This window comes from Dermochelys coriacea, chromosome 9 (genome assembly GCF_009764565.3).
Source record: "Dermochelys coriacea isolate rDerCor1 chromosome 9, rDerCor1.pri.v4, whole genome shotgun sequence".
Taxonomy (NCBI): domain Eukaryota; kingdom Metazoa; phylum Chordata; order Testudines; family Dermochelyidae; genus Dermochelys; species Dermochelys coriacea.
Window position 1 is genome coordinate 81082943 of NC_050076.1, and position 24099 is coordinate 81107041.

The 24099-nt window shown below is 42.3% G+C and overlaps 1 protein-coding gene and 1 long non-coding RNA gene across 5 annotated transcripts in view; one reads left to right on the forward strand and one right to left on the reverse strand.

Moving 5' to 3' along the window:
- LOC119860977 (heat shock factor protein 3-like) overlaps positions 1-23583 on the forward strand; it is a 50536-nt gene extending 26953 nt beyond the window's left edge. Inside the window, exons 13-17 of one of the 4 annotated variants that reach the window (XM_038415246.2) lie at positions 13974-14330; positions 15108-15389; positions 16340-16453; positions 19573-19594; positions 21261-23583. In XM_038415246.2, coding sequence (XP_038271174.2) covers positions 13974-14330; positions 15108-15389; positions 16340-16453; positions 19573-19594; positions 21261-21474 — 989 coding nt within the window. In that variant the 3' untranslated portion in view covers positions 21475-23583. Of the gene's footprint in view, positions 1-13973; positions 14331-15107; positions 15390-15793; positions 15928-16339; positions 16454-19572; positions 19595-21260 lie in introns of those variants that run through there. The other 3 variants (XM_038415248.2, XM_038415247.2, XM_043493076.1) reach the window with 3 other exon arrangements.
- Positions 5937-7121, reverse strand: LOC122455953. Its single transcript, XR_006274495.1, has 2 exons — positions 6342-7121; positions 5937-6167 (listed from the first exon to the last, which is right to left on the reverse strand). It is a non-coding gene; the product is annotated as an uncharacterized LOC122455953 (long non-coding RNA).
- Positions 23584-24099: the final 516 nt, after the last annotated feature.

The window sequence follows — 24099 nt, forward strand, 5'->3', positions numbered from 1 at the left end:
CAACCATCCTGTACTCTCCTGCTGGCCACTGTCTGTGATCGGCTATGATGTAGAGAGCCACATTTAGCCACTGGTATAACCTAATGCTTCTCCATTGATAGCAAACTTTTAACCTGCTTGTGCTCAGGCTGGATGTGGCTCATAGGCTTTAAACGGACAATATCCTGAACCAGCAAAACAGCTGGGAGCTAGCCAGAGACAAAGAACCAATTCGATAATATGATATAATTCCATTAGAAGGAATGGCAGTTACTGTGAAATAACTTTACTTTGTGTTAAGTTTGTAACTAACTTTCATTCCCAACATTCTATAATATCCTGAATCTTAAGTGTTTGCCTGATCAAGAACCCGAGCTGTTTGATAGGCCTAAACACAACTGTTCCACATTTATTTGGATAGTGGCTAATGACACCAGATACATTGTTTAGATAGAGTAATTTGCAACTCTGGCCTGTCGGAACCTGGTTTGTAGCTCCTGTTCTCAGAGTCTTGAGTTAAATGAAGAAGTGGCTGTTTCTAAAGGTTGTGTAACTTACAAAAGGACTGGCCTAAACCAACATTTTGAACTGTCCTCTACCTAGGTGATGTTTCATGTTTGTATCTCTTTAACTGCTGGTTGTTAGGTGTGCAGTATCCCAAGCTCTTTTTAGAAAGGTTTTGGCCCATTAAACTCTTTCTTGGGTTTGAAAAAGCTTGGTTGGTTGGTTTTTGGTTTTAGTTCAGTTTTCACATTTTTGCAATCCCTAGATTTGGCCAGAAGTAGCAAAATAGTACAGACCAGACCTTTCTAGTGCAATTTCAAACCACACAGTTCAGGAAATGTCAATGTTCTTTTATCATTTTGATTTGAACATCTTCACTTCCCATACTGATATCTCTTGAGATCTCCCATCGTGAATGTACCTTGCATTAGCAGTGCCAGCATTTATTCAATCAGGGTTTAGATCAAGTTATTTTTTTGTTGTTCTCCACATTTTTATTTTCTTGAGACTGTGCTTAGAAAGCTTGAGCCAAAAAACCTAAGTTTAAAAATGGAAACGGAAAATGCTGACAGCCTTTTTGTTGGTGATGAGGTCTTGGAAATGTGTGAGCGTGTGCAAGCTTCTTGGCACCAGCATATACTGGGTGTGGGGAGGATGGGTAGCAAGGGAGGAACATGAGCTGAAGTAATTCAATTCTGGGATTGTAGAATCAGTACCAAGTTTGTCATGCCTTTTGTTACTTCGCATGTAAAAGTATGTTCTTGGGAGGAAAAAAGAATTGCAGCAGAGTTGGTCTGGTGTGGGAGCAGCCAGGATTAGAGCTTGTGTGTTGAGATGTTTTGCACGTGATTAGGGAAAATTTATTTTATTATGGAAACTGCAAAAATGAAGTGAGTCCTATCAACTTCCAGCAGATGCAGGACATTAGCATTCTGATTTTAAGTAATGAGGGTTAACATTGAGTATTTGTTTCTGTATGTGGTGGTGTAAGCGACAAACTAGCACATTGTAATGATATTGCAAAACAACTACACGGGAGGGTTGTCCAGAGGGCAATGCATTGTCAAGTAATTCTGAAGTGTTGAAAGCTTACAGGGGGCTGTTGCATCCTCCTGTCTTTGCAGTTCTACTCAAGGACTCTGTTTCTGGAGTCACTTTGGGGTAAGATCCTAACCTTTTGTTTAACCTACTTCCCTTCTCCTTTCTCTTCCCCCCCCCCTGCCCCCCCCAAAAAGTATGTTAAGAAGGAAGCCTGTCCATTTGACCTCTGAAAGAGCTCCATCACGGAAAGATCAAGGGCCACAAAGACATGGAGATGAAGTATGTGGGACAAATGACAATGGGGAGTGAGCTCAAAGGTAGAACGAAAGAGAATTGGGGGGGGGGGGAGGCGGCAATGAGCAAATGATCCTACACAAGTACTCTGAAAAGGTGTGCAAAGGAGCTAGCCTGTTTACGGACTGTTTAAGTGGCGCACAGGATCAGGTCCAAGAGGTTTATTATAGCTGAACTGCTTGGTAATAGGGACCATAATGTAATTAAATTTAATATTCCTGTGGTGGGGAAAACACTACAGCGGCCCAACACTGTAACATTTAATTTCAGAAAGGGGAACTACACAAAAATGAGGAGGATAGTTAAACAAATTAAAGGGTACAGCACCAAAAGTAAAATCCCTGCAAGCTGCATGGAAACTTTAAAGACACCATAATAGAGGCTCAACTTGTATGTATACCCCAAATTAAAAAAAGAGAACCACAAAAGAGCCACTGTGGCTAAACAACAAAGTAAAAGAAGCAGTGAGACACAAAATGGCATCCTTTTTTAAAAGTGGAAGTTAAATCCTAGTGAGGAAAATAGGAGCATATACTCTGGCAAATGAAGTGTAAAAATATAATTAGGAAGGCCAAAAAAGAACTTGAACAGTTAGCCCAAGACTCAAAAAGTAATAGCAAATTTATTTTTAAACCCATCAGAAGCAGGAAGCTCACTAAACAACCAGTGAGCCCACTGGACAGTTGAGATGCTAAAGGAGCACTCAAGGACAATAAGGCCATTGTGGAGAAACTAAATGAATTCTTTGCATTCGTCTTCATGGCTGAGGATGTGAGGGAGATTCCCAAACCTGAGCCATTCTTTTTAGGTGACAAATCTGAGGAACTGTCCCAGATCAAGGTATCATTAGAGGAGATTTTGGAACAAATTGATAAACTAAACAGCAATAAGTCACCAGGACCAGATGGTATTCACCCAAGAGTTCTGAAGGAACTCAAATGTGAAATTGCAGGACTACTAACTGTAATCTGTAACCTATCATTTAAATCAGCTTCTGTACCAAATGACTGGAGGATAGCTAATGTGATGCCAAGTTTTTAAAAGGGCTCCAGAGGTGATCCCGGCAATTACAGGCCAGTAAGTGTGACTTCAGTACCAGGCAAACTGATTGAAACTGTAGTAGAGAACAAAAGTGTCAGACACATAACTTATTTGGGAAGAGTTAACATGGGTTTTTGTTAAGGGAAATCCTGCCTCACCAGTCTACTAGAATTCTTTGAGGAGGTCAACAAGCATGTGGACAAGGGGATATAGTGTACTTAGATTTTCAGAAAGCCTTTCACAAGGTCCCTCACCAAAGGTTCTTAAGCAAAGTAAGCTGTCATGGGATAAAAGGGAGGGTCCTCTCATGGATTGGTAACTGGTTAAAAGATAGGAAACAAAGGGTAGGAATAAATGGTCAGCTCTCGGAATAGAGAGAGCTAAATAGTGGTGTCCCCAGGGATCTGTACTGGCACCAGTACTGTTTAACATATTCATAAATGATCTGGAAAAAGGGGTAAACTGAGGAGGCAAAATTTTCAGATGATACAAAACTACTCAAAATAGTGACGTCCCAGGCAGACTGCAAAGAGCTACAACAGGATCTCACAAAACTGGGTGACTGGGCAACAAACTGACAGATGAAATTCAATGTTGATAAATGCAAAGTAATGTGCATTGGAAAACAATACCAGACCCCATCATTTTATATGTAGAGCTAAATTAGCTGATACCGCTCAAGAAAGATCTCGGAGTCATTCTCTGAAAACATCCATTCAGTGTGCAAAAGCAATTAAAAAAAAAAAAATGTTGGGAATCATTAAGAAAGGGATAGATCATAAGACAGAAAATGTCATATTGCCACTATTTAAATCCATGGTATGCCCAAATCTTGAATACTGCGTGCAGATGTGGTTGCCCCATCTCAAAAAAGATCTATTGGAATTGGAAAAGGTTCAGAAAGGGACAACAAAAACCATTAGGGGTATGGAATGGCTTCTGTATGAGGAGAGATTAATAAGACTGGGACTTTTCAGCTTGGAAAAGAGATGAGGAAGGGGGGATATGAGAGATGTCTATAAAATCATGACTGGTGTGGAGAAAGTACATAAGGAAGTGATGTTTACTCATAACGCATGTACTTGGGATCATCAAATGAAATTAATAGGCAGCAGGTTTAAAACAAAAGGAAGTATTCTTTCATACAACACACCGTCAACCTGTGGAACTCCTTGCCAGAGGATGTTGTGAAGGCCAAGACTATAACAGAGTTCAAAAAAGAACTACATAAATTCATGGAGGATAGGTCCATCAATGGCTATTAGCCAGGTTGGGCAGGGATGGTATCCCTAGCCTGTTTACCAGAAGCTGGAAATGGGTGACAGGGAATGGATCACTTGATTACCAGTTCTGTTCATTCCCTCTGTGGCAGCTGGCATTGGCCACTGTTAGACAGGATATCGGGATAGATGAACCTTTGGTCTGACCCAGTATGGCCATTCTTATGTTCTTAATAACTGGAATTGGTGGGCAGAGAGCACCAGAACAGAAGGATCCTCCCATGCAAGGGACAGTGGGGCCTAGTGTGGCAGCCCTGAAGAATAGGCAGAAGTGATGTCATACAACTGTAGTGGTACAGCAAGCTTCCCCAGATTTCAGTTCCCATTTTGCCTCTGACCCAAAGTTGAAAGACTCCATCTGGTAGATTACGAGAGGCTGTTGCCCTACCCCCTCCTTTAAGCAGCACTTTCCTTGTTTACAGTCTCCTTAACCATCCAGCTCCCTTCACTTGTATTTCTCTGGATTTTCTTAAAAGTTAAGATCTCTGTACTAAATTAAGGGACACTGCAGGAGAAAAGGTAGAAATGAAATGCTGGCGCAGCTAGTTACATGGGTATTTCCTTCTGTTTTGACACCTATCTTATTAATGTGGCTTATTTCCTAGTAACAAGGAGTGACAACATTGATGCACTGAATGTAGTACAATGTGATGACAAATAACTGCTGTCTTGTTAATGTAGCTGCCACTCTACCCAGCACACACAGTATTAGAGCCGTTGGGTACCTGGACTTTCTGTTCAATTAAAAATGTTCGGATTTGAAAGTTCTATTTTGTTCTATATCTGAATGTAGGGAGAGTGAAATTTGTCTGTGAAGTGGAATTTTCAGTTGATCAGAACATTCTGTTGAGAGAAAATCAAAACCTCTTTATTAAAAAAAATTTCAAAATGAAAAGTTCTTTTTGAAAAGAATAGAAATGTTCTGTTCCAATAATAGACTTCATTCTGAAGCTCTAGCAAGGTGTTCCTTTTCAATTTGGGTGTATCTTTTCTCCCTCTTCTTCCCCCTCCTCCCCCCGTTGGTGATTGTGATCTTGATGTGAAAGCTTCTGTAGGAGACATGCACCAACCCCTTTTTCACTGTCATCACGTTATGGGGATTCCTCTTTGTTCACATCACAGCATGCCAGGATGGGAGAGTTGGGCACCAGTTCTTTGTGCGTGATGGCTGCATTATTTTAAGGTAACCACGTCCAATACTTGCCTCTGTGGTTTGCACTCGGGAGGTCAGCCAGGGTCTCCTGTATCACACTGCAGAGAACCACAATCACAACTTGTTTTTAATTCACTTTCAGATTTACTTTCTTGGCTCTTTCTAGCAGAGAGACGAGGTTGAGATCCTTACCGGCCATAGTTTCTGCAATGCTGTGTCTGCATCTGCATACTAGAATGTCCTCAACTGTGAGCGACGCTTATCCCTGCAAGTCTTGTTAGTGTGGCTTGCTGGCAGCATAGGTTGTCCTTCACTACAGGTTTTGATCCCAAACAGCATTCTCAGCCCTCTGTATCTTCCCGCTGATGTCCAAAATGTGGTGAGGTAGCTGCTTTCCTTACCAAATAGCACTTGCCAGTATCAGTCTTTGGCAAATACTAAGGCTATTTTGAGCTTTACAATGTCAAGTAACACTTCTTCAATTGTAAGCATTTTGTAGTGAGCTGCTCTTAGTGCTTTGTTTAAACTATTTGGATCTGTACAAATGTGCAGCTTGCAGGGCTTCACAATGGCTGTCATGCTGTTTATCTAACTTGAGGGCTTTATGACTTGTTTTTTTGTTTTGTTGCTTCTATTCTTTTTTCTTAAACTGTACTGTGTGAGGCTGATAGTGGCTGAATTGTTTTGTTTCTGGGTGTGACATGCCTTTATGACATCCCAGTCCTTCAAAACCAGCTTGATAATCTTTTGGGAGCTTTGCTGCAGGGCTGCCATGGTTCATTGTCTGCTCTGGGTATGTTTTTGCTTGTGTCTGTTGTATGAATGGTTTGTCCCAGGTTTCAGCCTTCAATTGTTCTAGCTCAAAGCAGTGGTTTCTATGTTTCCTTAGAGACTAACAAATTTATTAGAGCATAAACTTTCGTGAGCTACAGCTCACTTCATCGGATGCACGAAAGCTTATGCTCTAATAAATTTGTTAGTTTCTAAGGTGCCACAAGTACTCCTTTTCTTTTTGCGAATACAGACTAACACGGCTGCTACTCTGAAACCTGTTTCTATGTTTGTGCTACCAGAAATTTCTGCCTGATTTGCTTTTCCTGGGTATTCTGCACGTAATTTTCACTGTCCTAGTGTATTATGATCACGCCTTGCCTAATTTTAATTTGGCTTCACTTGGTTGAAATTTCACTTTCTTCTCTTGCATAATACCAATCTTTTTAGCCTAGCACATTCACCGATGCCTCCACATCTATTTGACATTCAGTTTCCTGCATGTATGCTGCTGCCTTCTCTTTGCATCTGCTGCTAGTCTGAGCTTCACAAATCATTTAATTTTGCTCTTTCGCAATATATTAGTCATGTGCAGACTCCCCTCCTCTGAGTCACTGCTTGCTTCCTTGATCTGGTATACTACTTTTTTGTTTTGTTTTTTTCTGCAAGCCTTGGCATAATTTCTTATTCCATAATTTTGTCAAGACCCCAGATGCTTGGCATTTTCCATTAACATGTTTTTCTCTACAGTACCCCCAGGTCTTCCTTAGCATTTTTTCTCTCTTCTGCTTTGTGATTTGTACATTTGCTTTTGCACATATGTTGGCGTATTTTTCCTTGTAGTTTTTATTCTTTCCCTTGGCTACTTGGTAAACTAATCTCTGTCTGCTCCACTTATGCTCTGCATTTGAATATGAGCTTGAACACTAGCTTTGCACATGTCCCTCGCTCTTGGTAGAGTTAGTGTGGGCTTTCTGAGCATTCTCTTTCAAGCTCCTTTGTCTTTTTTGTCCCATTAGTAATTATCTCTTTAAGTTTTGACAATTGTGTGAGTCAGATTGCCAAGCTGTGAAAATGACTATTGATCTGTTTGTTCAGATTCATGATTACACTTGTTGAAGAGAAATCTTTCATGTCGTTTGGAGCACTTCTAGTATTTTACGTGGGTCTGCTACTGACATGTCCGGAAGTATTTGGAGCATGTGGTGGCCTTGTCTCCCACAGTTAATAGCGAGGCTGTTCTTATTTTGTTTTCCTTTTTAGCCAGTTTGTTGCAATTTTATAGTTTTCCCTTTGTGATCTAAAGGATCTAGACCACTGCTTCTCAAGCTATCTGATGTGGGGTCCGGCAATTTTTTTTCCCAATGTGCACGCAGACCGGCAGCCGATGGCTCACGGACCGGCACCAGTCCATGGACCACCACTTTGAGTAGCACTGATCTAAAGAATGTCCAATTGCAAAATGCATTGTCTGTCTTCTCTGTCTGCTCATGGATAAGAATCCTTGCTTGCTGCCATAATTATCCTTTTTTCTTTTTGAGTTTTTGATATACTTAGTTTCTGAATGAATGAACCTGGAGGGGCCAATTCTCTTCTGACACCATGTTCAGTGTTCATACCTACAAAGAGAGAAAGTGGAGACAGGTGAAATATTCAGGCTATGTTCCTTCCTCCACATGTACAGTCTTCTCTCATTAAGCACTCCTTAAAGTAGTTCTATAGGTTCCCAGACATTGCCCTATACATAAGCTTATACATCAACTAGTAAGGTAGCTTCCCAATATGGAGTGATCTCTCATAACAGGCTACTATGAGATAAATTAATTCGGGGAGATGGCTTCTCTTCACCTTTCCTTCCTTCGTTTTGAACATTTCATGCTAGTGTCCCTTCTGCCCAGCTCTAGAAGCTGTTCAGATTGAAAGTAGAGATGCCAAGACACTTCTCAAAATGTCAGAGATGCCCAGACCTGGGAAACCATTCCCTAACCCTATAAAACAGGTTCTTCTATCCCAAGTTGTGATCTACAGCAGGATGCATTGTGAGAATAATGTCATCGGTTTGTTTAAAGAAGCTCCAGCTGTGTTACTGGAGGTTGACTCAGATAATGAAAGATGGAAAACTCATGTCGGTCTCCTGGAGGTTCTCAGCCAGGAAAGCTGATTTTTAGGAGGAATGTTGATATGTCACTGCTGCGTGAAGCAGCCCAAAGGGCCTTGAAACCATGGCCAAAATCAAGCTGATTTGCATTAGGTTTTTATTTCACTAACGGGAATGAAGGCCATGGTTTTATGATTTTCTGCGTCACTGTTTGCTAAATGTGGGGGAGACTGTGATAGTTGTTAGTGTTATGGCTAGTGCCATCAGTTTCTTGATGCAACAGCCAAAATCTAGACTAAAACTGGGGGTTTCATGGCCGCTCTTTAGTCTGTTCTAGAAGTCAGCTGTGATGGGAGGCAGTAGGGAGATTTAGTGTGAATGTTTTGCTGTATAACTTGCCCTTTCTTCTGCATGCAGATTGTTTGACAACAACCTTCTCCTGATTCGTTACCCCCCTTTTGTTGGCCTGTGTGAAACAAATGGGAGGGTTTCAGCCCCATTCCAGAGCCAAAGTGGTGCCTGAATCACAAAAACAATAGGTGTAATGGACACTTATTGAGCCCTCTGACTCAGCTGCAAGGATAAGGATTGTAGGGTCCTGGGGACTGAACTTCCCTGTGTTCCTTAGGGATAATGGTGACTGAGGTACAGTGTTGGGGGGACATGGAGAACGTCAGTCTCGGTACTTTGAGCCCCAAATTCAAGTTTTAAAATTATAGTAAATGGGAGGCTGGGGGAGAAATCCTGGCCACAGCTGTGATATTGGTCACTTCTCCTGGATTGTGATTTCACATGGTTGGCACTTGGTCTGTGGTATCTGAATGACTGCTCACAGCCTTCTAGATCAAGGGAAGATGATTCCCTTTGGCCGAGGATCTGAGACCATATGGCTGTATGCTACTCAGCACTGGCACTAAGAAGAGCACTGCCATCAGATGGTTGCCTCCTGTGTGCCCCCTCCTGGCCTCAGGGCACTGTGTAAGCATCTCCCTGCCTCAGTTTCTCCCGTCAAGGGGCTTCTTCAATAACTCATAAATCCTTTTGTCCATTGACAGCCCTTCTCAGGTGCTGGTTTATTCAATTAACAAATATTCAAACTAAAGTTCTCAAGTCCTTCCATTTTAACTTCCAGTCTTTGTTTGCCTGTAGTCTTACTCCCAAGTCCCAGGATTCTCTTTCAGAGCCTACTCTGTCCCACCATCATGTATATTCCATTCTGGTCTCCTTGATCATCTCCTTCTCTGTAGCCACCAAATGCTCCCTACAGGGGAATCAGCTGATCCTTGTTCAGGTGTGCCTCCTTAGTAACTTGATTGATAAATTCCAAGGCCAGCAGGGACCATGTGGTCATGTTGTCTGGCCTTCTGCATAATACAGGCAACAGAACTTTCCAAAAATAATTCATTTTGAACTAGACTATAACTTTTAAAATCAAGATTAGATTTGTTTTAAATGCCAGTGATTGAGAATCCACCAGGACCCTTGGAAAATTGTTCCAATGGTTAATTACCCTCACTGTTCAAAAATTTACCTTATTTCCAGTATGACTGTTTAGCTTCAATTTCCAGCCATTAGGTCTTGTTATACCTTTGTCTGCTAGATTGAAGAGCCCATTATCAAATATATTGTTGATCAAGTCATCCCTTAACTTTCTCTTTGTTATGCTAAGTAGATTGAACTCCTTGACTCTCTCACTATAGGCCATGTTTCCTAAAACTTTAATCATTCTTGTGGCTCTTCTCTGAACCCTTTCTAATTTATCAACATCCTTCTTGAAGTGTGGACACCAAAAGTGGGCACAGGGTTCCAGCAACAGTTGCCCCAGTACCAAATAGAGGTAAATTAACCTTTCTTTTTCTAGCTGAGATTCCCCTGCTTATGCATCCAAGGATCACATTAGGTCTTTTTTGGCACAGAGTCACAATGGGGGAGCTTTTGTTCATCTGATTTTTATTTTCCCTCCCACCACAGCCCCCAAATCTTTTTCAGATTCTCTGCTTCCCAGGATCTAGCCCTCCATCCCATGAGCCTGGCCACCATCTTTGTTCCTAGACGTATGCATTTATATTTAGTCACATTAAAGCCCATGTTGCTTGCTTGCTTGCTTGCTTGCTTGCTTGCTTGCCCCCAGTTTACTAAACAATCCTGATGGCTGTGCATTAGTGACCTGTCGTCTTACTTATTTACCTCTCCCCAAATTTTTGTATCGTCTGCAAACTTTATCAGTGATTTTGTTTCCTTACAGGTCATTGATTAAAAAGCTAAATAGCACAGGGCCAAGAACCAATCTCTGGAAAACCACATTGGAAACAAACCTGCTTGATAATGAGTCCCTGTTTACAGTTACATTTTGAGACTTATCTGTTAGCCAGTTTTTAACCCATTTAATGTGTGCAATGTTAATTTTATATTGTTCTAGGTTTTGTTTAACAAAATGCTATGTGGTATTAAGTCAAATGCCTTGAAGATGTCTAATATATTAAGCCAACATTATTACATTTAAGAACCAAACTTGTAATCTCATTTTTAAAAAAATAAATAAATAAATAAAAAAGCTATCAAGTTAGTTTGGCAGGATCTATTTCCCATAACCCATATTGATTTGCATTAATTATGTTATCATTCTTTACTTCTTTATTAACCAAGTCCCATATCAGTTGCTCCACTATCTTGGCTGGGATTGATGTCGGACCAAGAGGCCTATGATTACCCAGGGTTTACCCTTTATAAAAATTGCACAACACTTACTTTCTCCTGGTCTTCTGGAACTTTCCCAGTTTTTAATGATCCAGCAAGCTCCTCAACCAGCCAAAGTCCACACATTGAACAATGAGGAGAAAACAAAATCAAACAACTGTTCATTCACCAGCCATTTTGTGCACTGAACGAGGCAGGGGTCCTGTGGAAAAAAAAATGTGCTCATATAATTCAATACTGTACCTTAATGCATATACACAAGGGCCCTAAATTGATTTGGCCCAGTCTATCTTAATTCTGGCACTTCCTAACTATTGAGTGCTTCTCTTTGCAACCATAATGTACTTTTTAACAGAACTTACGTGTGTGATAATGATATAAAAATATGGCCTTTGAGAGAAGAATGCAAAACATGAAAAGAAGGCAAAAATGTCCAATTAAAAAGATAAAGGAAGCAATTACTTGGTCAATCAAATGAATGGCAAGCAAAGCAAACTCAAAGTAAAGGTAATATGTAATGGAAAAAGATGGAAAAAAAAAAAAACTGAGTCCTTTTTCCTAACTCCATCCTTCATTAGGATCCATCCTATCTGTAGAACCATCACTACAACACTTTCAGTAAGACATACTTGTGGTTTTTTTGTGGGGAAAGAGAGGAAGGAAAAGAGCAGCAGCAACTCTGTATGTTAGCTGAGTGAGTGAGTGCTCAAAGGAAGTATGGCTGACTTGGCATCTGATGATAGGAGAGGAGGTCCAGGGTAAGAGAAGTAGCTGCAGTTCTGTGAAGAATGGAAAAGTTAGTGTTGCTGGTGGTGTTTGTGAATTCCTTCACCTTCTGCAGTGGTGAGTAAATGAAAACATTTTCCATATTCAGAGACAGTTAATCTAAGTTCACGTAAGTATGGACTTGATAAAAAGACTTAAACCTTTAAAAGGCTGTGAAAACCAGTATCTCTTCTGTTCTACCAGCTTGGTTTTCAGTCGCTTCAAATTCAAACCATGTAGAAAGTAGCAGCTTGTTTATCCCTGGAGTGAAAATGTAGCTTATATATTTCCAGTTCAGTCACTTACATTCTCCTTGTATGTGATGCAAGAAACAGCCCAGTATTGAGCAATTTGTCAGATTTAATGTATTCAGACTAAGAATAAAATAAGACTGTCCAGGGTACTGGGAGAGTTTATCCTCTGGCATTTTAGCTTCTTCAGAATTCATGTTGTGGTTGGAATATGTTCATTCTTTTTAAATTTAGGTTTTCAGAATCATACTAGTGCAGGGGTCAGCAAACTTTTTGGCCTGAGGGCCACATCGGAGAATAGAAATTGAATGGTGAGCCATGAATGCTCACAAAATTGGGGTTGGGGTGTGGGCTCTGGGGTGGGGCTGGGGATGAGGATTTTGGGGTGTAGGAGGGGGCTCTGGGCTGGGACCGAGGGGTTTGGAGGGCAGGAGGAGGATCAGGGCTGGGGCAGGGGTGCAGGTTCTGGATGGCGGTGCAGGCTCTGGAGTGGGGTTGGGGATGAGAGGTTTGAGGTGCAGGAGGGTGCTCTGGGCTGGGATCAAGGGGTTTGGAGAGCAGGAGGGGGATCAGGGCTGGCGCAGGGAGAGGCTATGAGGTGCAGGCTCCAGGCAGCACTTGCCTCAAGCGTGGTACAGCCCTTGACCCAGCACCCCGGCCGGAGCAGGGCTGAGCCGTGTGGTGCAGCCCCACCCAAGTGCCCCGTCTGGAGTGGGGCTGAGCCGCTGGTGCAGCCTGCGGGCTGGCTTAAAATAGCTCGCAGGCCATAGTTTGCCCACCCCTGTACTAGTGGGTGTCGTAATTACAGTGCTAGCTATGGCTCTACACACAACTCTCCTCCAAACAGATTCTGATCTCCATAAAAGTAAATAGAATATCTTACAGTTGTGTAATTGAGATCAGAATCTGAGCTGTCATTTTACATCGTGCTGCAGTTTCAAATGAAATGTGCTAGCACTTTATCAGTAAATCTGCACTGAATGACAACGAACTTGGAAAACAGGATAAGGGGAAAATGTTGAAAACTGCTTTGAAAGGTGAGTGTGGAAACCCAGTTATTCCCATGTTTTAGCAAAGGATGTCAAGTAAGGCACCAGTCCTGGTTTCTGATGCAAAAGTAAAAGTTTAGATGTATGTGAGCTCCTATTTCAGTTGCTTACTTGGAGTTCCATTTTAAACGGAGTTAAAAGTAACAGGAGGCTTTCAGAAAAGAGGTCTAGGGGGATGAAAGTAAAAGCTAGACTTTGAGGAAAATTCTGAAGTCATTTGCTAATGAGATTCAGCAGTTCAGATAATTTATGAGGCTGAAATTTGGACGGCCTTCTGATATACTGGAAGAGTGAGCCTAGTTTCACAGAATTTCGAGATAAGGATTGTGGCTCCAAATGCAAACCTGCCCATAGTTCTGATCCAGTGCTCTGGTTGGGATTTGTCTTATAAGGGTAGCCATGAACCAAGAAGATCAGATGCAGATCTGGACCTCCCCAAAGTTCAAGGAACTTCGGATCCATTGTTCCAGTTCACAGACCAAAGGCCAGTGACGTTTTAAGAGAACGCATAACTAGTGTTTGAACTAATTAGGACAACATGCCTTGGTGTGCATCAGCCTCTGAACATCTTTCTGCTCTGTGGGGTACTTTAAGGAAGGGGGGGGGGAACTTTCTAAGCAGCCACATTAAGTTATGACAGGATCCGAGAGGCAATAACCATAATTCCTCTTCATGAGTAGAGCTCAAAGCACTTCACAATCTTTTCATGTATGTTTCCTCACCACACTCCTGTGAGACAGCAAAGTGGCGTTATCTGCATCTCGCAGAGGGGGAACTGAGTCACAGAAATAATAAGGGCTTGCCCAAGGTCACACATGAATTCCACGGTGGAGCAGGGAACTGAAGCCAGTTCTCCCACATCCTAAGCCAGTACCCTATCCACTAGGTGTGACTAGAGAAATCGAGCCGTAGTATTTGTCAAGAACAACTGTCTGTGCTTGCAGCTTAGTGGACTCCACCTGGATGTGCCTCTAGCACTGTTTGGTCTTACTGACATTCTCTCCTCTGTTCTTTTATTTCTACCCCTCATCTCCTGTTCCCTCTCTACAGCCATCCTGGAACTCACTGGCACCTATGACATTGAAGGGACATGGAAGAGTTCCATCACCTTGCCATGTGTCTATGTGCCTTCCCAGGACTTTGTGCAGCAAACAGTCATTTGGACCCTGGAACGAGATCAAAGCCCTTCCACCATCTTTCGAAGGGATAGCTCTGGCGATCACATCCTGTTGTCACAGTACAGAGGTAGGGTCAGCGTGCCAAATAGCACGCCAGGGGATGTGTCTCTTGAAATTGAGAAGCTTGAAGTCTCAGACAGTGGACACTACACTTGCAAAGTCACCTGGAGAGCCCAGGACAAGAGCCTGCTAACAAGGGAGAGAACCACTACAGTTAATGTCATTAAAGGTAAATCCAATAATAAAACGTGATTTACTTGGCATTTCTCACTCATAAAGCACTTGCCCGAGCTGGCTTTAGATCTGGTTCGGATGGGGTTATGCAGAGGGACTTCCACTCCACACTGATTCCCCACATCCACAGGGTTGAGGCCAGCATTTCCCATGGATTCTCGAGTGCCATGTGTTGGCTTCACTACACTGACACTAGCCCCGCCCTAATTAGAGGGAAATGAACCAAAGGATGGGATTCAGGCCTGCAACATTGATTTTGGGGTGTGGCTTGGCCACTAGTGCTACTTAGAACAGCCTTCACAACTACTTTAAGGTGACTCATTGCTGAACATATCTATGGGCCTTGCAGAAGTTACAGAAGAGTTGGAGTACAGGATTGCCCCAGCTACATACTCAAGAACATCCCCAACGCACCCCAGAACTCTATCTTTGCATTTGGTGTGGAAGGCTTATGGAGGGACAGAAAAGTGGCTCTGCCTCTGACAGTGACAGCCTGTGGTGAGGGGGTATTCCCTGCAGTGGCCACATTGTGCTGACATAGCTGGTGCAAAGCAGTAACAAGGAAACCATGAATGGAGCTCAGAAACTCTGTATAGAAGGGGATTATATAAGCAGGTAATGAATGAATTCATTCTGTAGAAGGGTGAACAGCCCTGGAATTCAGGGAAGTCTGACTGCTGCACCTTTCTCTATGATGACCATATTCCCAGATCAAATACCCTGCAACTTCAGGACAATTTAGACCCAAATCCCTTTTCCCTCTGTCTTTCAGTTGCAGTGACCAAACCCATCATCAGACCAGGCGCTCTGGGATTCACTGTACCAAAAGGGGCTAGGACAACCCTGACTTGCTCTGCCAATGGGTCCCCACCCATCATCTACCGATGGTTCAAGGGAGAGCCAGGAGGAAACACAGTGTCTGTGAGCAATCACTCCGTACTCCTGTTTGATTCTCTGCAAACGTCTGACACGGGGAAATATTACTGTGAAGCAGAAAACAGAGCAAGCTCACAAGTCCTACAGCAGAGTGATGCAGTGGAGCTGACTGTGAGGGGTAAGTGCCCCAAATTAGTGCTTGGTGATCTCTGAGACGCTGGGTGATAATGAGACAAATGGCTTAGCAGGTTTAAGAATGAATGTAAACCACATAGTGACATTCGCTAGCTCTCACTCTCAGCCTTCCTAGTTAGGACACAGCTGATCACTGGCTAGGGTCATAAAAACGTTCAGTCCTCCAGCTCTGCCACTTGCCAGCTTGCTGATCTTAGGCAAGTCCACTTCCTGTGCCTCAGTTTACTCCTGGAGATAACAGGTATTCTCTTTGTCATGTCCTTTGAGATCTACAGATGAGAAGTGCTCTATAAGACATGGGAGCTCACAACTTTTGCATTTATCCAATTTATAAATTCGCAAGTGAAGGGGTGGAAGAATCTGACACATTTGTCACTTCTCTCTTAGACCTCACAAAACCAGCAACCATGGTGCCCTGCTCTGAGACCAAGGTGCACACCATGGTATCAGAAGGAGGTGAGGCCTGCTTAGTGCTGAATTGGAAGCAATTGGGAGACAGGAAGTGAAGTGGTGGTTTCATTGCAGTTCTGCGTGAATGATGGAGAAGGGTGGGTTGAATGTGACACGTCCACTTGCTGCCATTTTAGAAGTTAGTCCTCAGGTTGATGGAACTTGCTGGAAATGACCTCTGCTGCCCTATGTGGTTCTAGCTGCTACACCCCTTTCCTCTGCTCTCCTGTGAAGCATGACCTTGTGCCGTTGGGCTACTTGGTTGCAGGCTCCATGGGATGGCAGCTGTCCTAACACTTGGAAGGACATGCCTAGAGGAGTCATGGATTTCCGTAGTTTCATGTGGTTGGTCATGAAGTCATCAGGAGCAAAATTCCTGCTTCCATAACTCCCATGGTTTGTGAGAATTCAGTATGTTGGGGAGCCCAGCAGAGCACAATTGCTTCCTTATTTGAAACCTCACCATGTGCTGTTTTGATCTAGGGTACCAGGGGACCAGCCTGCCCCTCTATATCATCATCCTGATTGTTGTGCTCTCTGTGGCTGTGGTGTTTGTTGTCATTGCGATCGTCTTATGTAAGAGAGAGACCAAGAAGGGTGAGTGGGATATGCTGGGGACTCTCCGGGTGAACAGGCTGACTTTTTTTGTTTCTGAAGATTTCTGGAGAGGAGCCAAATAAAAACATTGCTACAGTGCAATGAAAGAAAATAAGTCAATCTAGATCACTTCTTGAAATGGAATGCTAAGGGGTAGGCATATCTTATCAAGAACAGGAACTGACAGTGTAATCATAATCCACTGTGCTAGTCTCATTTTCTTTGAGCGCTGAACTACAGTATTTTATCTATCCATTCCAATAGCGTGAATGCACTTCTTGCAGCTGTGTGCCCCAGAGATGTTTGCTGGGAAGTCAACATGGTTTCATTCTGTAAAAGTTGCTTCCAATTGACATCTCAGTACAGTTCCTATTGATTGTAGAAAGAGTAGATGACTGAAGGGACCACTGTAATCATCTAGCCTTGGCCCTCCTGCAGAAAACAGGCCATAGAACTTCTCTGAATTAATTCCTGCTTCAAGTCATCCCCTGTTCCACATGTGGTTTCCTGGGTTCTGTGCAGCCTCTTCCGTACATAGTTCCTGGAGGTTTCCCTCTGCCTCAGGCTTCGCTGCTGCTACTGGCCATGCCACCACTGCTTCCAAAGAAGGGCCAGAGAACTTCCTTGGTCCATTCTTTCAATAGAATTCTGCCCCCTTCTCCTGCCTGGCCTGCGGAAGATGAAGTGTGGTGGGGAGGTGGTTGATGGGAACAGGTAGTTTCCTGCTTAGCAGATTCGTCACAACTCCTTCCATGGGTGGTGAGCAAATATGACAGGGCAGAGAGAGAGCTCAGCATCTGCCAAAGAAAGCCGTCTGTGCTGGGGGTATTCCGGGCAGCCATATTGTACTAGCATAGCTGGTGCAAAGCAGTCACCGGGCAACCAAGAACTGAGCAGGACATGAGCAGGCAATGAATTGCATCACTCTGGAGAAAGGCCCAAACCCCGCATTTGAACAGACATGAAAATCAGATCTGGACCCATATTTTCCCCTAAATGTATAATAAACTCCCAGATCAAATATCGCCCCAGTGTTGGGATAATGCAGATCTACATAGTTAAGCACTCTTTAGCGTTTCTCACAACATAACTCTGACCAGTTTCCACGCCCCTTTTTTGGTTTACATTCTGCCCCAGTCTCCTATTGGGTTATGTGTGCTTTTGGTGCAATTGGCCATTTTGAATTTTTTTTTTTCATGGGGAACTTTAGGGCTGTTTGTGTGAGTTTTACGCGTTAAGGTTAGAAGAAAATGGGTATTTTACTCACGTTTTAAAGAAATACTTCTATAGGCATTTTTAGATAATTTACAAAATAACTTAGATTATGACAGTGATAAAGGAAAAATGTCAAGAGTGTTTTAAAACTGCAAAAAAGAAAGTCCCTTAAATATGCTGAGGTCTTTTCAGAGAAATTTATTTTATCCTTTTTTTTTTTTTTAAATAAAGGTATTAAATATTAGTTTTTAGAAAATATTGTTTATGCATTTAGGTTACAATTATTTTTCACACTTTTTTCAAAGTATGTCTTTTGAAATAAAGAATAGAGCATGTATATTAGAGAAGATAAACAAGACACAAAGTGAGAGAAAACAGCTGAGAAAAGCAAGTCTCTTAGCCTGTTACAGAAAGAGTAAAAATAAAGGGAGAGAGAGAGAGTTTTATAAAGCAGCAAGAAAGCTTGTCACTGAGCACATGGCAGAGAGAAGAGAAAACCACCTAACCCCTACAGCTGCCTCTAGTCAAATGCCAACAATTCTGGGGGACAAGCTGGTGAGGTAATATCTTTTAATGGATCAACTTCTGTTACTGAGAGAGACAAGCTTTCAAGCTACACAGATCTGATCCCTTGAAATATGTGTTAACTACTCATGCTACACAATCTGTTCTACCTTGTATTTAACTGTGACACTCTAATGTTGCAAAAATCTTCACGTGTGGGAAATTAACTGAGAGAGTCACAACTAAATACAAGGTCGAACAGATTGTTTAGCATAAGTAGTTTATTATTCTATTAGTTATTATTGGACACTATTCCTTTTTCCCCCCGCATTATTATTGACCATACTTCCATTTTCATCTAATAGTAGACCAATACTATTGTCTGGATTCCTTTTGTTCCTTGTTTGTAAATAAAAACTCCTTATTGTTCTTAACTCTGCTGGGCATACATTTCTTTTGCTTCCTTAATCAATTTTCTACAGTTCTTAGCTGTTTATTTTTATTCGTTATTATCTGCTTCCCCCAGTGTTAAATGGTGCAATTGTAGCTTATTGGGCATCTTAAATTGTTCCCAATTATCATTCACACTTTTCTGTTTAAATACTTCCACCCAGCTGATTTGTGATTGTTTTCAGTTTTGTAAAACTGACTTTTTTTTTTTTTTTCAAAGCATCAAGTATCTACATATTACTAGTTTGGATGTCATGGATATATTTTGTCATTGCAGTATGTTCACAGATAAATGTAATTGAATCACTTTGTAAACTTGGTGCTAATTTTGCAATTTTAATTTTTCATTCTGGTTGAATCAACTTTAGTGTTTACTCGCTAGCTGGACAGGCCTAATACATCCAGCGTTCATCCAGCTGAAATGAACATTTCTGCATTCATTGCAGCATAAGGCACTTCAGTGACAGATGCCTTTTGGAAATTATCACTGTCACATGGCTCAAAAAAGAATTAGATCACTCGATGATTGCTTCTCCTGTTCATTCCCTCTGAAGCACCTGGCATTGGCCATTGTTGGAAGACAGGATGCTGGGCTAAAATGTACCATTGGTCTGACCCTTCACAGCCATTCTTATGTAGAACCATCATCCAGGGAGGGGCAGCAAGATGTAATGGACTGAACACAAGGCTGTTTCTATTCCCGGTTTTGGCAAGTCTCTCTCAACCACTTTGTGCCTTGGTTTTGCAATGAGTAAAATGAGAACAACACTAACCAAACAGGATCCTGCAATGGACGCACTAGTTTCTAATTGTACAGTGTTATAAAAACATACTGTGTAATGTAAGGGCCAATTATTATTACATCTTTCAATGATAAGATTTTAAAAATAAAAATCTGATTTCCACTTGGAAGACTAAAACTACAAAATATTTATTTTTCTTGTTTTCAGATAATCCGAATGAAGTAACATGGTGAGTAAGATTCTTCATCTGTCATGCTGAAAGAACTTCTGGGGTTGTAATATTGATTTCTGGGGCAGGAAAGCTATTTGCCAAGTGAAGAATGAATGTCCTCTTTGGTTATACAGGAGGACGGGGTATTAATGGTATTTGTGATTGACAGCATTAGATATTTACACAGGGGATAGCGATAGAAATGTTTGTGAATATCTTAGAATCACCAAAATTGGAACTGGAAAAGACCTATTGGATCCTCTGTTCCTTCACCAAAGAGACCAGTGCACGATTGTCCTCTGTAGTGAATTCCCAGTGTTTTGTCCAGAATCTAAAGAACAGGAATTTCTAGCTCTTCCCTTGGGATAGTATCCCAGTTGAATGGATCTCCCAGTTGAGAACCATTTCCTGATGTTCATCCAAAACTGTCCTTTGCTGAACCTCCTTCATTACTTCCTGGTATTTCTTCCTGGAACCATCCTAATCCTAAATTTGAATCCCTGTGTCCTACTAGTCCATTTACTAACACACATACACAAGCCACGCTGTCAATTTAAAGATCCTGACAATAAAACAATATGTAATGTGGGAGCTACTTATCCAGATGCCACTGAAAGTGATCATAAGAGTGTATGTTGCAGTGTGGTATCCTGCCAATGAAATTTGTCCAAGTGAGATTTGTACAGCAGTATGTTAAAATAAGGTCTAACTCTGATCAACGTTGTTCACTGCATGCTGGGACTTCTCTTCGTTGGTTGCACCTTCATTGTAAAAAAAAAAAAATGGGGCCAGCCACATGCTACCTTGGAGAACTTTATCAGCTGTACTTGGCCCTTGTGTTGCAATTTGTCCACTATTTATTCTGTCCTTTATTTTCTAAGGCCCAAATCTCCAGCTGGCATAGCCCCACTGAGGTCGGTGTCATAACATCAGCAGTGAATTTGGTTCCAAACTTAGCAGATTTTGTCTCTCTCTTATTGTTGCTTTTCCTTTTAATACAACTTTTTCAGCCTCTGATAATGTGCTTGGGTTAGTATCCAGGGTCTTGTTGTTCCATAGCTAATATTCAACTGTCATTTAAAAGCAGAGGACCAAAGTCTGATCTCTGCTACCCTGCTGTAATTTCAGTGTCACTCCACTGACATTAGTGGAATGACTCCAGGTTTATGCTGGTGCAATGCAGACTAAAATCAGGCCCAGGACCTAAATTCTCACTAAGGTGTGTGGCCGCACAGGAGGCCACCAAAGGCTGCACACTTAACTCCCCCAGCCCTGGGGCTGCGGCACGGCAAGGAGACATGCCTCTCCCGCCCAGCTCTGGGGCTGCAACTGGGAGAGAGGACTCCCCCAGCCTCGCAGCCGCTGTGGCAGGGAGAGACGCTCAACCCCAGCCCAGAGGCTGCTGCAGGGAGAGAGGGCTGGGGGGAGTCCTCTCTCCCTCTCTCTGCCCCCCCTCCCACCCCAGGGCAGCCTGCACCCCAAACCCCTCATCCCTGAGCCCCCTCCCATACACTGAACCCCTCAGCCACCCCCAGCACACATCACCTCCATATTAGTGAACATAACAAAATTCATTCCACACATGGATAGGAAAAATTAGAGGGACCATTGCCCAGGATCTTGAAACCGGGTGATGAGTCTCCCTGGCTCTTTCTTCCCATTAATATTCAACTTTTTGTTTCAGTTCTAACTCCAAGAACCACACAAGAGGAGAGACTTGTTTAGGAGTTAATGACAAGTGCACGTATGAGGAAGCAAAATCTAGAGGTGAAAACAACTATACATCACAGCCTGTGAAAGAGAATGAATATGAGAGAATTGGCACAATGAAAAACAATGACTATGCGACTCTTGTGAAAGCAACAGCGTCTGAATATGAACTGGGGGATGTTCCATAGAAAACCAGCATTTACACACCAGCAGCAGTGCAGAAGATAGGGCTCTAGAGAATGAATGGTCACCATTCAAGAAGGGAAACCCTTCATCCTTTCCATCTTCTTCTCATAAAAATATTAAGCTCTGTTGTTTAATTGTTGAAGGGCAATTGCATCACCCTCTGGTTTTTCATGCTTGAGAACTTGCATGAAAACTTCCTAAGATTAGCTTCCTGCTGTAAACTATCCAGGAATGATACAAAGTGAAAAGTAAGTGTGTGTGTGTGTGTGTGTGTGTGTGTGTGTGTGTGTGTGTGTTTGGTTCTCCCCCCTCCCCCCCAGGTCTAACATTCAGCACAGACAATGGAAGGTCCTTTTTAATAATGCGAGGAGAGTTCAGGGGAAAAGAGAACCTGAGAGCAAGGCCAAAATAAGAACTGCCTAGTACTGAAGGGACCAGCAGAAAGGAACAAACTCTATATCCGTATCTTGCTCTGTCATAGTTTTTATACCATATCTCAAATAGTCTTTATACCATACTGCAAGAGGAAATCTGTATGTATTCTGTAGTAAAATTTGGCTGCTAGTTCGCTATCCAATCATATGGTATCTCAAATTGCAACTTGGGATCTATTCCTTCAAAGCGTCCCTTCCTTTTTGTCTCCTGCTAGAATTGCATTTTTAACATTTGGAAAAGATGGAAGATAAGTCTGGGGTGAGGAGTATTGGCATCTCCTACTGTAACTTTTTTTTTTCCTGCTCTTTGCTTTGCCCTTAGGCTTTAATATAGTGTTTTCCTAGGCAAAACAATATTTTTAGCATGGAATCATATGCTAACAACCCTCCCTTGCCACAGCTCTTAAGTGTTCTGTTAAGAAAAACTTTCCATTCTGTATAAAGCTGATTTCCCATGCACGTGGCACCTGTTTTGGTATAGTGTGCACACAGCATATACACAGGTCATATGTCCTCCATAGGTGGGGAATTGAGAAGCCCAGCAGGCAATGGGAGACATCTAGCAACTGCACTCATCTGAGGACCGAGCAGTTTCTTTCCTCCCCGCTGTAGTTACAAAGCTTGAGCTCAGCCTTGGTTTGCTTGGGACAAATATGAAAGAACCACATGGTGATTTTCATTAACTCAAAATTATTCTGTAGCTGCCTCTCTTCCACCCACTCCTGTTCACAAGCCCACAGTCTGATGTTGGGCCTGATTCTGCTCTCAGTTTTATCCGGGCCCTCCCTGTTAGGGAATTTGCATATCTTTGGGCAGAACTTTGTCCTTAGCGGATGTCATCTATTCCTAAATCCCTTCCTGAAGATTGTAATTACAAGACTATATTTTCACCTGTAAAAATGTGTTCTGTACCTTTTAAACCAGTTCACATGTTGGATATTAAAAAAACAATGGTGGTGTTTCTTTCAAAAATATCTTTCCCTAGAGCACTGAAACAACCCTCCTGTATTCTCCTACTGGCCACTCTCTGGGGTCAGCTATAGAAAGACACTTTTAGCTCCTGGTATAACCTAGCACTATCCTATTGAATTCAAACATGTAACTTGCTTGTGCAAGAACTAGATGTGGCCCATAGTCTTTAAACCAACAATATCCTGTAGCTGCAGTACTGATGCAAAGCAGCTGGGGCCTAGCTGGAGATGGGCAAAGAACTAATTCCATGTTTATAAAATTACCATTCTTTCCTGTGGAGCTACTCTGAAATCACTTACTTGGTATTGTTTGTAGTTAACTTGCATTCCCAACTCTTGAAATGCCCTGAACCATGAAATTGCCTAATCAAGGAGCCAAGGTACTTTCTTGATAGGCTTAAACTGAACTGTTTCACATAGTCCAGTGGCAACTGACTTGACACCAGGTGCATCATTTTCAAATACAGTAATTGCAGCTCCAACTGGTTTGAACCTGGCTTGTATCTCCTTCTGTTGTCAAAGCCTTGACTAAAGAGCGGAGACTGTTTTCCCTAGAGGGTGATGTTAGAGGGCTTTCCCTCAACCCTCTCACTTCCCTGTTTCTTGTCACATAGACAGCAAGTAGCAAAAGACCAGTAGTCCGAAGCACAAACAATGCGATGTTTATTGGGGTTAGTTTCCAAGCAAGCACATTCTGAAGCAAGCACATCCTTCACACCAGTTGAGCTTGTCTCTATATGCCGATAGAGTCTGTTCCCAGCTCTAATGCCGCAGAACATTTACCCCGTGTCCCCCTTCTCGGCTCCAATGCCACAGAGCCTTGCCTGTGTCCCTGTTCCCCGTTCTTCCCCCCACTTAGCAAGCAAGATTCCAATTTCCCCTTCCGTTTCCTGTTTGACCCCAGTTTATATAGTCATATTCTCAGCTATACCTTACCAATCATTTTACTGAAATTTAACTAACCAATCCTAACCTATTGTAACATAATTCTCTAATCAATTATATCCCCCTACCCTAATTAATTTACACCTAGCAAAATTAGTTATACAGCAGACAGAAACAATTAGAGAACCAGACAGATTAACAATAGAAAAGTAGGGGCCATACACATAAAACAATACAGAAATGTGGGTTTCACAGCCAGAAACATTGATAAGTGAATTCTTGCTTTCTTAAGATCTGTTTCTTTATCTGATGGTGATGGGCATTATCAGGACAGGTT